The sequence below is a fragment of the Aspergillus steynii genome (assembly GCF_002849105.1).
Source record: "Aspergillus steynii IBT 23096 chromosome Unknown P170scaffold_8, whole genome shotgun sequence".
Lineage (NCBI taxonomy): Eukaryota > Fungi > Ascomycota > Eurotiomycetes > Eurotiales > Aspergillaceae > Aspergillus > Aspergillus steynii.
In genome coordinates, this window is record NW_020194405.1 from 768,916 (window position 1) to 783,339 (window position 14,424).

The following is a 14,424-nucleotide window of genomic DNA, read 5'->3' on the forward strand; positions in this document are numbered from 1 at the left end:
CCATTGGGCTCTGCCTCAACTCGACTCTGCCCACAGACCGTAGTTGTTTAACGACCTATCATACTAACCTCGTCCTAGATCTGCGAGCTCCACCACGCCCGGACAAAAACCATCGTGGTTGATTATAGAATACCCTCAAGTGATGCACCGTTCAAAACAACAAATATATCACTTAATTTCAAACATGAAGCCACTATTATCAATTTCCCGACTTATCCGCCCAAACCAATATCCACGTCCGTCTGACTGAGTATTCGGGAAATTTCTCTCGCCTCCTCCATCATATTCCCTCCTTATTCACTCGAGGATGGAACTTCTGACAAAGCAGCTTGCATGACAGGATATGCATCCATATCATATCGACCTCCGATCAGGCATCGTACGCCAACATAGCTGGGATGGCGTTCTCTGGGACATTCTTGGGATCGTAGGCGAGCATTACAGGCGTCGAACGCTTTTTGCTCTTGGCGTCGTAGGCCAACATGACCGGTGTTGCACCTTCGGGGGCATCCTTCGCATCGTAGGCGAGCATCACCGGAGTCGAACGCTTTTCTGAGCCGGTATCGTACGCCAGCATAACCGGGGTGGCACCCTCGGGGGCATCTTTTGCGTCGTATGCCAGCATGACGGGAGTGCTGGCTTCTTCGGGTTCCGGGAGAGGAACTGCCATGGTGCTGGCAATAAGAGCCACGGAGAGGAGTGCAAAGAGCATATTGATGGATATGAAATGAAAGGAAGACAGAATTTTTCTTGAGGATTGAAAGAGAATACTTGGCTAGGTTTTGCTGTTTGCTTTGGCAAGCAAGACAGTTCTAAACGGCCCTGTTCATGCCTTTTATATTTCACCCAATGCTCACAGGCCAGTCCAATTCACTCTTGAGCCCAGACTCATAACAGGACTTATCTGGCGCCGAGTTTCGCTCAATGCTGTTCTTACCCAAGCGCATCGAGCTTTCACTGTAACTCTGCAATACAACGTTTTTGCTCCAGTTCGCTATACATGGTCTTCAACCATCTCTTACCCGATTCGTCTGGGTCTATTGCGCCCCCCCCCCCCCCCCCCCCTTGCCCACATGAATACCTCGCTCTCAATCCCGATAGTTGTCGCATTTGCATTATCGCAAACCGCGGCACAGATGTATTCCGAGATGCCTTGCTAGAAAAGGGACTGGAGATGTAAATGACTCAATTACAGGGATAACAGAAGCCACGTCGCGCGGGGTTTCCATGGAACTTTCAAGGACTAGTGTATAATATTATCAGATATCATAGGGGTTGGTCTGTCAGCATCCGGCAAGATCAACTGGATTTTCCTAATTCAGTAGGGAAAGTAGCAGCTGTATAGAACAGCCTGGACAGGAACAGGGGCTCCTGGAGAGTCACGAGCATTATTATCATGTGCATTATAATCGCTAGGGGTTAATTCCTATCACTAGATTGTGAGGCTACATTACATTGTTGTCCGCATTTCTTGTGGACTACCATGCCCATGAATGCCGTCGTTTATTGCTAACTCGTGCTTTGGCTCCAAAATGAGGAAAATTAATCAGGAGCTATAGCCGTCTATGTCATCCACCGACTAGGCCAATACTTTATCCTTTTCTATTTACAGTTACTTAGTTGGTTTCCTCCTTCTCTGTACCAATTCAAGAGCTTCTGCCACTCTCATTCTTAATATTCAAGCGTGAATTGCAAATTTGAAATCAATGATGCCTCATTTCAAGGAAGACTATCTCCCGGTTCGGCATGACTCTGACTCAATAGGAGAGGTTCCTTCTTGCGACACGGAAGCCTTGCTTTTGCAATCGAAAGAGCGATACAGAAGATGGAAGTATACTCTTCAAATCCTCACTGGCATTTGCGTGGCCTTGTACATAATATTGCTATTCGGAATATTCTTTCTTTTCAAAAACCCACAGGTGGTCATTACCGATCAACGATGTGCTCGCCAACTCTCGATCACAGGTATACTATGCTTGTCAGATTCCACAAAGTATAACTGACATACTTCGTACAGGACCGGGTCTCGATTCAGTTGAGTATGAAACGATCATGTTCAAAGGTGCTCAGGAGGGCGACAATCCATACAAGGGCCACCCAGGTCCTGATCTGGATGCTGCCTGGAGCCAACTGACAGAAGGTGAGAGTCAGAATCAACCTTTCAACATCGGATTGTAATAAGTCTGACTGAGATAGTTCGACATGTTTCCGTCAGCCCGGAGATCATGGTATCGATTAACAAATCCAACAACAACGCGGTGCAGCTGGCGGACGGAACATATTTCGGTGCAACGGAGGTATTCCATCAACTACATTGTTTGAATCTGATCCGCCAGCATTCGTATAAAGAATATTACGACGTCGATGGAAGAAGACCACCAGGTCTTACAGACAGCTCAGCTACTCTCCGCAAGCACCTAGGCAGGTCACTCGTTTATTTGCGCGACAAGGGTACTAATTATGTCCGGCTAGATCACTGTATCGATATCCTGAGACAAAACATCATGTGCAACGGGGATACCAGCGTGATAACGCACAACTGGGTCCAGGGATACGAATTCCCATATCCGAATTTCAGTATGTGCAGCCCGATTCTGCCTTTCGCTAATGCTCTCAACTAATCATGCACACTACTAGACACGAAGCACAAATGTCGAAGATTCGAGAAGATTGTTGAATGGGAAAAGGACCATCAGGTATGCTAGTTCTCTGCTTTCCCTGCTCAGCACCCACCTTCTAGTGCTAAGACTGCTTTCGGTAGGTCAAGGATCCCATTCGCCCAGCGGATGCGGTGGTCTTGCAGACACCTCCAACTGATTGACCATGCCAATTACAGTGCCACACAGATTGTACTTTGACTAATAGTCTTTAACCCAATCCGTACACTAGTTTATGTAGCCAGAAAATGAATGTCACTTGTCGAGAACGTACTTTACGTAGTGCGCGGGGCCGTCATAGCTAGTGCTTAACTATTGGAGGACCTCTTACTAGTATCTCTTAGATCCCGTCCGACATAATTCGGAAGTCGGCATCTTGCATGCCCAGTAAACTTTTATACGAGGATCGGTGAGCCCGGATGATCATCCAATGCCTGGGCTGTTTCGGGTTAGCTACAGCGTTAGCACCTAATTGTTTAGGGATATACCCCGCACCCTTTGTTACATTTCTTGTCTTGACGCTTTGAATAATTTCTTTTCCTGTCCGTGTGACACGGATTTACCCCTTATCGACCTTCTTTTTCGCTCGGCCAAAATGGCCACTCGTTGGTGAGGCATAGTTGCTATGCTTCTTTTCGGCAACATCCTAGAATTCGGGTCATGTGCAGCGAGCAAGCCACAATCTATCGGTGTTGGGCTCTCGTCGATAGAGAGGAACCAATACGAACTAGAAGAGACAACGCTGTAACAAAATGCCCATAGGAGCAAACAACACCAACCCCTTTGGAAGCGGGGGAGCACTTACGTTTGCCGCAGCTGCTGGGCATCACTTGCCAACATGATATGATATACCTGGTCTACCTGGATGGCATTGGAATGGTAATCGAGGCCAATATCTAGTACTCGGTGGAATATTTCCCAAAGTAGGTCTACTTGAGTGCTTAATTGAATACAGAGTGCTAGATAACCATGTTGGGCCCTAAAGAACAGAATAATCATGGCTAAGGGATCAACTATTGCGGTTGAATCAAAATCAATGAACACACCGTGGAATTCCAAATAATTCGAAGGATCAGTCGAGGGTTCAATGGCTAAAAGCACTACTACGATACATGTTTAAGATTGTTGGCGTAGCATCAAGAATCGGGCAGCCACCACAAATCCCGATCCTAAAATCAACGAAGTTCCTCCCCAAGCACAAGCATACGTGTACGATCCGTTCTTGTGCTCAATCAACGCACCTGCTAGCGGGGGCCCTGTCAGACAGGCAAATGCAACAATGGATAGCACCATGCCGCTGCGAACGCCCATCTGTGAGAGGTCGGTGGTCAAGGTCGGCAGCGAAGATAACGCCGTACCCTGAACACCACCCCCAATCAGACCGTAGCAGACCACAAAGGCAACCATCCCCCCGTAGGTTTCTACGGCAATCCAGCAGTAGAGCAGAACCCCCGCCACAATCCCAAGGGCCACGTAAGTGTTCAGGATTCCGAAGAAGCGATCGGCGAACAGAGCGGGAATGATGCGTCCGGGAATTCCCATACCGTTGATGATGTACAGCATGCTCAATGCGTCGGACTTTGATGCCCCGATCACATTGACGGCGTATGTGTCTATCTGTTTAGGGGTCAGCTGTCGATCGAGCGAAGGCAATCAAGAACATCAGCTCACATAGAAGTAACTGAAGTAAACAGCCCACAGAGAGAGAAAGATGCCAACGACAAAGAGAGAATACGGCTTCTCTCGGAAGGCACTCGACTGAATGAGCGGCCCTGAAGGCCGCTTAGGCAGCCTTGTTCGTGCCAGACTCAAGCACACGGCGAAACAGAAGAGCACGACGAATCCCAAGCAGCGAACTGTCCAGGGGAATCCGACTCGGGGCAGCAATTGCTGCACCATAATCGGAAAGATCAACCCGCCAGTGCTCGACCCGGACAAGACCAAGCCTAGCGCTAGAGAGCGCCGCTTCGCAAAGTAGGTCGCAATCAAGGCCGTGGTCGGGCAGAACAAAAGTCCGTCGCCAATGCCGCAGCAGATTCCCTGCGCCAAAAAAACCTGCCAATAGCGCCAACATAGGGAGACCATAAAGATACCCACTATTTGGAAGATAAAGCCGCCAATCAAACACCATCGGTAGTACCCTGCATCCATCAGACGGCCGGAGAAGCTCCCGATGAAGCTTAGCAGAAACACCTGGATCGACGCGATCCATGAGACCTGTGACGCGCTAACCCGCATGTTTTCCTCGTAGTATGTCTGGAAGAAACCAAAGGAATTGATAAAGCCCCAGGTGCAGAAAAGAACCAAGTGGGCCATGAAAACCTGCGTCCAGGCCCGCATGCCTCCGTCTGGAGGTGGCGATGGAGGCATGCTATGAACCACCATGGCCGTCGCGGGCTCCTTGTCCTTTGCCTCGCGTTGCATTGCGGTTTTTCAACTGGGTGGAACGATGTGGAATTTGTTATACGGCTAAGAAGCTCGATAGCAGTGAACAGACTACCAAAGGGAAAACTGCGACGATCGGGAGTGGAAGACTAGATCTTTGTTTATCTATTAGCGTATCTTCGCCTATAGTACGGAGTACTAATCGAGCATTCCCGGGATAGATGCCAACCATTCCCATTCCATATCGTTAGCCGCATGGCGAATATAACAGTGGCGCCTGCATGGTAACTGCGCATTTCCCGTGGTTCCTCCGAAAATCCGGCTCTTTGTACGATTGCACAGTGGCATGGGAGAGACTCTCGGTGAAGTCGGTGCATTCCATCCTTCTATTATCTGATGATCTTCCGAGGCATGCTTGATATTTATTTTCCAGACCAGCATATTGTTCGGAAGCATCTCGTTGCCTTTAAAAAAGGAAAGGAAAAGAAAAAAGAGCGAATAACTTGATTATCCGCGAGGCTACTCGCATTGCTAGATATTTTTAGGCTTCCATCTGAGTCATTTGCAATCTCCTATTGAATACCCCTCGTTCCCTCCCGAGGTCCCAGGGACTCCCTCGAGGCCGCAGGTGGTCCAGGTTAGATAGAGAGTCTGTACATGAGCCAAATAATATCGCGGATCATCTAAAAACCCTCAAAGTCTCGTGAATTTCCCGCGCAAAGACGGTTGGAAGTAGCAATTTCTTGCTAAAACTCATTTAGATTTTCATTCTGTCTTCCTATATATTCCATTTCTTTTATTTCAATGGTACATACGACCACAGGGTGAGGAGAACAGGGCTTCCCGTCCGCTCAGCCGTACTTAAGCCTCACGCCGGCCGGTTAGTAGTTGGGTGGGTGACCACCAGCGAATCCCGGCTGTTGTATGTTTTCGTTTTTTTGTACATTTATTAGCCAGGACTACTATACCAATCCCTGGTTCCCTCCCTCTTTCCTTTTCCATTTTTGCTATATGCTCAGATCATTCACATTCGCCCCAGGTTCAACGCCTCTTACCATATCCGCAATAACCTTCCCAGTTCCCAAAGATAATGAGATTCCCCAGGGCCCATGTCCCGAAGCAACAAACACGCCTCCTTCGTGAGAACTCTTGAAGCCCCTTCCCAGTGAACTATCCCCTACTCTTGAAACTATCGGTACTCCCAATCTTGAAATAGGACGGAAACACAATCCTTCACGAACAACTTCCAAATCATCGATATTAGGGCTCCCTTCGCCTGACTCCGCGGCTTCATCTGTAAGCCTCCCCAAAAGCTGGATAGATACTGATTTAAGTCTTTCGAGGTCCTTTTGTTGCTTGAGATTTACAGTGTCCTCTGCGCGCGGGGGAAGTTTTGTTTGAGGACTGTTTAGACCGGCAATATAGATCTCAGCACCCTGACGCGAGAAAACTTCCGGACTGAACCCGGACGATCCGGGATTCTCAGAGAATATGGCATGGCTGCGGCCCTCATGCAGTTTCTGTTCGTCATCCAGTGTATATCTCGGGGAGCGGAGAACAAGAGAATACCCCGCCAGTGAGGAAACGGGTATATCGAGCTGAGAGGATGGAAAAAGATCATGGAACACGCGTGGGGTCCAAGGCCCGGCACACACGATCAGGTTTGTGCATGGTATAGTGGTTTCCGTACCCGACTCGACATTCTGGATTGTGATCTCTGTGATGGGGTCGCTTTCTTGGTCAGTGACAAGCGAGATGGCCCTGGCAGGTTGGTGAAGTTGAACACCGCGAGAGATTGCCGAGTCTATGAGAAATGCGGACAATTTGAATGGGTCCCTTTGGAATTGGTTAGTGAAATTGTTCTCCTCCTTTCCGGGGAATTTACTAACACCTGAGCAGTGTCCTCGTCACTAATTTTCTCCAATGCCAATCCCTTTTGTCTAGTCAACCACTCTGGGACTTCAACTGTAGCCGACTCGTTCGATCCACCCGCCATCTCGGCTCGACTGGCACCTGCACTGAGCCAGTCATCACCATGAACACCGAATTTGCTGCTCACAGGAGGAGCCAAACTAAGCGCCGTCCCTTTCATATAGCCCCATTTTTCTGCACCGCCATGCTCTGTTGCTAGAGACTCGTGTAGATTGAAGGAAAGCTCGCCCAGGGAAGCAAGAGAAGGCGCAAACCAATCTTTGGCAAGAAAGCCAGCAGCATAGCCAGATGCACCGCTAAATAATTGTGAAGATGACTCAATTATGTGCACGTCCCCTGCTTGTTTGGATTCGGATAGGTAATAGGCGATGGAAGATCCGATGATTCCCCCTCCTAGGATTACGGTTGACATGGTGAGTTTCTGCGGCTACCAAATATGTGTTTTAATGATCTGTGGTTTACGAGTCAGATTAGAATAAAGCATTTGACTCGATTTTACTCGCCTTTCCTTTCTGAACCGCCTGACACTCATGAGCAGGATGGAAACGTCAAGTTCTGGGTGACCTTGCAAGTCAGGGCGGTCTTATCATCTCCACAGGGCTTTCAGCGAGTAAATCCCATTGACGCTCTTGCCGATCTCCTTAGCCCTTACCCAATGATGACTTCAGTAGGAACCCAAAGCTTCCTTATCCTCAATCTATGATTGGGTTCCCCGCTTTTGGAGCTATTTCCATACTCCGTAAAACTAGAAACACAGAATACGATCAGACCAATGATCGACGGTTATGAAAAAGGACAGGCGCCGGCCAACATGAATCATGATACGGACACGGAGTAGTGCGATTCTCGCCCTACGGACGATGCCAACCAGTGCGCCACGTTCCCACCTTATGGCGAAATAACTCCGTATATAACCGCCAAAGGAAAATATCTTGCTTCTATCCGCTGCGGTCCGCCTATCCGCTAGCTTTCCGCGGATCGTGTGCCGTTTGGGGGCCTTGCCTGTTTTACGGAGTAACGTCCCTACTCCGTAGATTAGCTATCCGCATGATTTAGCTTGCATGGCTCTAAAACACTAAATCTTAAACCGTAAACCGATTTCTAATACTCTAACTGAATAAGGTGCTGCGATACCTGGTTGGGTAATTGCATCTACTCATTCCCGGAGTAGTAGGATCCTGGACTTCTTTTTCGTTCTATAATTAAGTATTTGGGAATCTCACGTGGTATGAAGGGATTTCGCGCAGTATCAGAATAGATCCAACAATGTGCTTGAGCGGCAGAATGGTGGACGTTTCTTCTCGGCACTTGACACCGCATGAGGTCATTAGTGGCCGGCCGCGGCCATTACCTAAATTTTGACACCGGGTCAACTGTGCGCCATCTACCATAAATACTCCGAAATAGACTTCTTCTCTCCTTTGTATCATTCTCAAATTCTCCAGCGCGAATCGATATCTCGCATTCTCTTCCACCACCGCTCAGCCAATATGTCGCCCAAGACTTTCATCGTCACCGGTGCCTCCAGAGGTAGGCAATTCCCATCCCAATTCCAACCTCATTCAATTCAATCCTCTAGAATCTACCATCGCCCATAAACAATTCTCAACCCAAAGCCCAAAAAGCTAATCCACCTCACCCACGGTACAGGTATCGGTCTCGCCGTCTCCAAATACCTCCTTAACGCGCCGCAATCCCACAACGTGGTCGTCATCGCCCGCAGCGTCGAACCCCTCCAGAAACTGAAGGACCAGTACACAAAGCAAGTCGAGGTGCTGAGCGGCGACCTGGCGGATTTCTCCCTCGGTCAGAAGGCCGTCGACCTGGCCCTGAAGACATTCGGGCGCCTGGACGGCATGGTTCTCAACCACGGCACACTGGGACAAGTGGGCAAGATCGCTGAGGCCGATCCTCAGCAATGGAAGGAGGGGTTTGATATTAATTTCATCAGCTTGGTGGCTTTTGTAAGTTGGACCTGTTGGGTTGGGTTTTGGTCGCGGGCACAGCGAAGCGGGGGGATGGAGGGGTTGTCGGAAATAATGGATATGGATTCAATGGCGCAATGCTAACTGACTGGTTGCTACAGGTCACAGCCGGACTCCCAGCGCTTCGCGAATCCAAGGGCAGGATTATCTTCACTTCGTCGGGTGCCTCGACCACGCCTTACAGGGGATGGGGTCTGTATGGCGCGACCAAGGCGGCCATGAACCATCTGGCTCTGACTCTTGGGGCGGAAGAGCTCGACGTGACGTCCGTGTCGATTCAGCCGGGCGTTGTCGATACCGAAATGCAGCGAGAGATCCGCGAAGACCACGCTACCAATCTGGACGCGGAGTTCCATTCGAAATTCACTACGCTCCACAAGGAGGGAAATTTGCTGAAGCCCGAACAGCCCGGTCATGTTATTGCCAAGCTGGTGATTGATGCTCCGAACTCATTGACTGGAAGATATCTACGGTAAGCGCTATTCTATCCTCTACGACTGTCTTCTGTGCAGCGAACTGACGAGAAAAACAGATGGAGCCACGAAGACCTGGCAGCTTTCCAAGAATAGACGTCTACTTCGAGAAATCTGTACATGACAGTTAGTATATACCGCCATAGAATGTGATCATGATATAGAAGCAGCATGATGGGGTAATAATCAGCCGAAAGATGAAAAGCAATACATTTTAGAAGCATTAGGCGCAGAGCACCTTCATACTTAGCATGGAATGTGTAGGGTGTTCATCATATTACGAAAAGAAAAAAAAAAACAGTGTAAAGTCATTCCGTACCTTCAGAATCTTCATTATTATAACAAAATTTGCTATTTGCCTGACCACCAATTCGTATGTATTGGACCATTCACCGCACAGAGAAATGGGAAGCTTCAGCTGGTTTCAAATATCTAAATTCTTGGAGCAAGTCAGTAAAGCGCATAAGAATGACTTGGCAGCAAACAAGTGAATGTAAGGATTTTATCAGTGAGTCCGTTTGGCTAGGACAGTGTAGGTCACCACAGAAGGTCTGATAGGGGCGACAAGCAATGTTCATCATGGTAAAAAAGCAAAAACTGGAAAGACAAAGAGGAACGTACCATTGCTACAGTTAGTGACCACACAGAGTGTGTGAGCAAGGAAGAAATCCCCAACATGAGAGGATTTCAGCCAGATTCGAGCTTTTTTTGTTGTGGGAAAGTATTTCCTGAGAATGGAATGAGAAGAGAAAAAATAATTTGCTCCGCGAAGAAATACCTTCTGCAGAAGCGGTGAGATTCTGCCCGACCCATAGTGGTTCGCCCGTCGTTGTTCCGTCCCGATCGAGTCCCTCCGCGCCGGAATTCAAGGCAAGTTCATTCTTATAAGGGATCAAAAGCGCCCGGCTTACTCCCAGATCTTCCAAGAAACTTCCTCTGACAGAAACCCCGCGTCTTTCTATGCGCTTTCTTTAAAATTCCCACTCCCCTTTCTCACCATGTCGGATCGCGAGTTCAGTTGTATGTCTGATCAGTCCAAGTCTTGGCATCTTTGGAGGTTCTGTGCTGACTCGCGATACTACAGCGAACGATGACCTGTCGCTTCCTAAAGGTGTGTATTGAGCGCATTTCCCAGATGAACCGGCGACACTCTCCACGTGCCTCGATCTCATCGGCGACGCGATGAACCCCTGCTCGTCTTGCGGCGATATACCCCATCGAAGCCCTGATCGCGTTCGTGGTTCGCCTTTGCTGATCGCGACAATTTACAGCTACGGTCCAGAAAATCATCACCGAGATCCTCCCCCCATCGTCCGGCCAGACATTCTCCAAGGATGCACGCGACTTGCTTATGGAATGCTGCGTTGAATTCATCACCCTGATCTCCTCCGAGGCCAACGACATCAGCGAGAAGGAGGCCAAGAAAACAATCGCCTGCGAGCATGTGGAGCGGGCTCTACGCGATCTCGGCTTTAGCGATTACATTCAGGATGTGCTCGCTGTGGCAGAGGAGCACAAGGAGCAGCTGAAGGTATGTTTGGGGATTCTTGAATTCTTGCGACTGTCAACTCGTCGCGGGGGAGCTATTGGGGCTACGTGCTAATGTGTTGCAACCGCAGTCTCGAGAAAAGAAGCAGAGCAAGATGGAGCAGAGCGGATTGTCCGAAGAGGAGCTTTTGCGACAGCAACAGGAACTGTTCCGCTCCGCGACCGAGAAATACCACGCCGCCCCTGAATAAATGCCCTGGGATTTACACATACGTGGAGTTCATGCCGTTTTGCTCGTGCTGGTCATAGAGGGAATTGGTTCTGGAGTTAATGTTGCCTGATTTTTTTGTCTTTGAAAGAAAGAAAAGTCCTCGGAGTTCAGGTGGCTGGGGATTCAATCCATAGCTTGTTGACAGGTGGGCGGGTTCTTTTATTCTTGCGCTTTGTGTTCTGTGTTGTTTAGTACAGCAGTTGAATTGATACCTTTTTTCACGTCTTGCAACATGGTTCATGTTACAGGACTTCTGCCATACATTTTGAAATGCACCGTATAACTACTGGTAGACGATCGTCATAGGAGCGCGTTCCGTGGGCTGCCAGAACGCAGAACCCGATCAAAACACGTTCAGTAATCTCCATTGACCGCTATTGCTTTATCCTATGCCTCATACAGGACTTTCCAGAGAACAATTAATATACGAATAGGTAGGCATAATGGGGGTGTTCCTACAGCCAGCAACACTCAAACCTGCACGGGTGGCGCTTAACCCAAAAAGGCGACCGCCCAACCTCTCCCGGCGCGCAAAGTCGCCTGCAAACACCGCGGAGCCATCCGTAGCTGCGAAAGTACTGCGAATAGATTCCCCCCCAAGTCTCATCACGCTGGATCGCCCAGGATGCCCCCATTCAAAGATGAGCATATCTTGGTACGTCCGACCGCCTTTGTCCCACCACCCACCTCGTCCCACTCTCGTCATGGGCACCCAGCAATTAAAGAACCACTAACTAATCCCCATCTCTCCAGATAATTGCGCCAGGTTCGCAGGTGACCCTGGCGCAATTGGGCCTCCCTGAGTCGTTCACGCCCGCCCGATTCCGCTTCCCGACACGCATGTTCCCTGCCGAGAAGAAGGGGGAATATGAGCCGTACAAGATCCGCGAGCGACGACACGAGGTCAAAGTCAGCAATGGCGTCGACGCGCCCAAGGCCGATGTGGAGATGAAGGATGCGGAATCCGCCGCACCTGATGCCCCGACGAAGACGGAGGCGCCTGAGAACCCCGACGGCGCAGCACAAGAGCAACAAGAGAGCAAGACTGAGCCTGCGGCCGCGCAGGAAGCAGCCGACGGGGAGGGGAAGCAGGAAACCGCGGAGCAGATCTACTACGAGGAGGATATCATGTCAGATGAAGGAGCCGTCTATCCGCTCCGGAATGGAAACATTGTCGATTGGCCGTGTTTCTTCGCTCTTCTTACGCATATTCACAACACGCTCAGTCCGCCGTTTCACACGCCGATCATGCTCATTGGCGAGCCCGTCTGGACGGCGCGCGATCGAGAGGTGATCACCCAGTTCGTGTTTGAGAAGTTCAAGACGCCTGCGTTCTGTCTGATGGACTCTGCCCTGGCCATTTGCTATGGCTACGGCACCTCGACGGCCACGGTGGTCGATGTCGGGAAGGACAAGGTTGATGTCACCGCCGTCACCGATTTTCTCGTGAACGAACATGGAAGAGGAAACGCCCTCGAGGGATGTGGTGGAGACTACATGACCGATAGACTCCTGGAGTTGCTGGGTTCGAAGGGGTTCACGCGAGAGATGTGTGAGCAGCTCAAGAGAAGCAACATCACCGAGATTCTACCTGCCGGAGTTCCTCTTCCTGGCGCGGCTGCCACCGCCCGACAGAACACCAACCCCGCAGCGACTGCATCGGGAGGAAACCAGAATGATGCCGCTCCGAAGGGACCAGGCGAGGGCACGCAGGCTGGCCAAGATGGAAACAATGAAGACGAAGATGAGGGAGTGCTAGACGTCGCCGCCATCGTTAGCGGCAACACGAGCGAATTCTTGGCCAACCGCGAAAAGGAGAAGGGTGATAAAACGGCAACGAAGAAGGGGGCGGTGGATCAAGCCGGGAAACCCCTTCGTCTTCCGAACTCCAAGAAAGAGAAGGCTACATTCCAATATGAGGAGTTCGTGCGGATCGAGCCGGAACACAACGTCGCCAGCGGTCCCGGGAAGTTCATCCGTCAAACACGAGATATCGAGGTTGGAGTGGAACGATTTTTGTCTGCGACCCCGAAACAGCAGAACGGCGACCGCTTTTCAAGCGGTGTTCTGAACGACATCGCGACCCAGATTCATCACACTATCCTTGCTGTGCCCGATGCCAGCAAGCGGAGTGAGCTCTGGGACTCGCTGATTGTCGTTGGTAACGGCAGCAAGATTAAGGGTTAGTGTTGTTTGCTCTCGAAATTCCCGGGTCCTAACTAATGATCATGACCAGGATTTACACAATCTTTGCTCGGTGCCATTACACAGAAGTTTATTCTATCCCCCTCTGGAACCATCTTCACTTCCGAACTTCCCTCCAACTTCTCCACGCCACTTCCCACCGGGGGGACGAACACACCGGCACCCGGTGGCCAGCCCGGCCCGATGCATCATCCTGCAGGCCATGGGGTCAACCCTCTGCTTGTCGCTGCAACTCACTCCAACAACGCTGCGGCTGCCAATATGCCTCCTGGCACTCCTTCGATGGATGCTGCCATGGCCTCCCATTACCGTTCAACCGGTCATTCTCAGACCCCTACATCAGTCAAGACGCTCAAGCCGCCAGAGTATTTCTCCGAGTGGAAAGAGCAGAGCAACACCAACGCGCCCGGGGCCAGCGGCGCTGGTGGTATGAACAATGCTGGCGGACCCGGCAACCAACCCTCGCTAAGCGGCGGACATGGAATGGAGGAAGCCGTCTTCCTGGGCGCTCAGGTTGCTTCCAAGGTGATCTTCGTTCTTGACCAAGGGCTGAGCAAGGGCTTCATGAGCCGGGTGGAATATAACGAGAACGGGCCATCCGCGATCCACGAGTACATCATGTGATGGCGCCAATTTAATCACCTACAAACGTTGTATGAGGACATGTTGTTTGAGAGAGTATCAAAAGAGAGATATGAAATTCATAAGATCTTCGCGGGATTTAGGGCCTTTTTATTGTCACTTATGGAGCTTTCCTTTTGTTTTCACCGTTGGTTTTCTTTTTTTCTTTTTTTCCCCTTCAGTTTCTTCTATCGAAGACATCTGTATTCTACGTGGTGGCGTTTTCTATAAAAAACAATTTCCCCCAGGATGCGATAGGTGGGGAGTCAGGTCTAATACATTGTTTGGGTACAAACTTTCATTGATAATTCAATCTGACTGTAAAATGATACTCAACTGTCCGTAGAAACGAAAGGCACTCCATTGTATGCTGCCGGTTTGGGAAAGGCCGTCTTATCTGATCACGT

General features: G+C 49.9%; 8 protein-coding genes across 8 annotated transcripts; 5 read left to right on the forward strand and 3 right to left on the reverse strand.

Moving 5' to 3' along the window:
• Positions 1-370: 370 nt before the first annotated feature.
• Positions 371-712, reverse strand: P170DRAFT_479495 (uncharacterized protein; the record flags this gene model as incomplete). The annotated part of the gene is made up of 1 exon (XM_024853686.1): positions 371-712. One exon carries the CDS (start codon positions 710-712, stop codon positions 371-373), a length of 342 nt encoding a protein of 113 aa, XP_024700258.1.
• Positions 713-1,709: 997 nt separating this feature from the next.
• Positions 1,710-2,705, forward strand: P170DRAFT_450016 (oxidase ustYa family protein; the record flags this gene model as incomplete). The annotated part of the gene is made up of 5 exons (XM_024851087.1): positions 1,710-1,965; positions 2,018-2,140; positions 2,197-2,421; positions 2,473-2,577; positions 2,638-2,705. 5 exons carry the CDS (start codon positions 1,710-1,712, stop codon positions 2,703-2,705), a joined length of 777 nt encoding a protein of 258 aa, XP_024700259.1.
• A 1,068-nt stretch (positions 2,706-3,773) lies between these two features.
• P170DRAFT_366743 (MFS general substrate transporter) lies at positions 3,774-5,027 on the reverse strand (the record flags this gene model as incomplete). Its single annotated transcript, XM_024844772.1, has 2 exons — positions 3,774-4,274; positions 4,329-5,027. The coding sequence occupies 2 exons, from the start codon at positions 5,025-5,027 to the stop codon at positions 3,774-3,776; spliced, it is 1,200 nt and encodes a 399-aa protein (XP_024700260.1).
• Positions 5,028-5,954: 927 nt separating this feature from the next.
• P170DRAFT_270785 (NAD(P)/FAD-dependent oxidoreductase) lies at positions 5,955-7,530 on the reverse strand. The gene is made up of 3 exons (XM_024843135.1): positions 7,478-7,530; positions 6,932-7,425; positions 5,955-6,878 (listed from the first exon to the last, which is right to left on the reverse strand). The coding sequence occupies exons 2-3, from the start codon at positions 7,384-7,386 to the stop codon at positions 6,050-6,052; spliced, it is 1,284 nt and encodes a 427-aa protein (XP_024700261.1). The 5' UTR covers positions 7,387-7,425; positions 7,478-7,530; the 3' UTR covers positions 5,955-6,049.
• An 832-nt stretch (positions 7,531-8,362) lies between these two features.
• P170DRAFT_440141 (SDR family oxidoreductase) lies at positions 8,363-9,751 on the forward strand. The gene is made up of 4 exons (XM_024850006.1): positions 8,363-8,504; positions 8,625-8,938; positions 9,061-9,431; positions 9,492-9,751. Exons 1-4 carry the CDS (start codon positions 8,465-8,467, stop codon positions 9,526-9,528), a joined length of 762 nt encoding a protein of 253 aa, XP_024700262.1. The 5' UTR covers positions 8,363-8,464; the 3' UTR covers positions 9,529-9,751.
• On the forward strand, positions 9,560-9,966 carry P170DRAFT_270796 (uncharacterized protein). Its single transcript, XM_024843136.1, has one exon. The coding sequence runs from the start codon at positions 9,684-9,686 to the stop codon at positions 9,921-9,923; it is 240 nt and encodes a 79-aa protein (XP_024700263.1). The 5' UTR covers positions 9,560-9,683; the 3' UTR covers positions 9,924-9,966.
• Positions 9,967-10,301: 335 nt separating this feature from the next.
• On the forward strand, positions 10,302-11,411 carry nctB (negative cofactor 2 transcription regulator complex subunit NCB2). The gene is made up of 4 exons (XM_024850007.1): positions 10,302-10,452; positions 10,517-10,543; positions 10,704-10,963; positions 11,052-11,411. The coding sequence occupies exons 1-4, from the start codon at positions 10,431-10,433 to the stop codon at positions 11,169-11,171; spliced, it is 429 nt and encodes a 142-aa protein (XP_024700264.1). The 5' UTR covers positions 10,302-10,430; the 3' UTR covers positions 11,172-11,411.
• Positions 11,412-11,765: 354 nt separating this feature from the next.
• On the forward strand, positions 11,766-14,309 carry P170DRAFT_391473 (putative chromatin remodeling complex subunit (Arp9)). The gene is made up of 3 exons (XM_024845941.1): positions 11,766-11,846; positions 11,945-13,373; positions 13,428-14,309. Exons 1-3 carry the CDS (start codon positions 11,817-11,819, stop codon positions 14,018-14,020), a joined length of 2,052 nt encoding a protein of 683 aa, XP_024700265.1. The 5' UTR covers positions 11,766-11,816; the 3' UTR covers positions 14,021-14,309.
• The last annotated feature ends 115 nt before the right edge of the window (positions 14,310-14,424 follow it).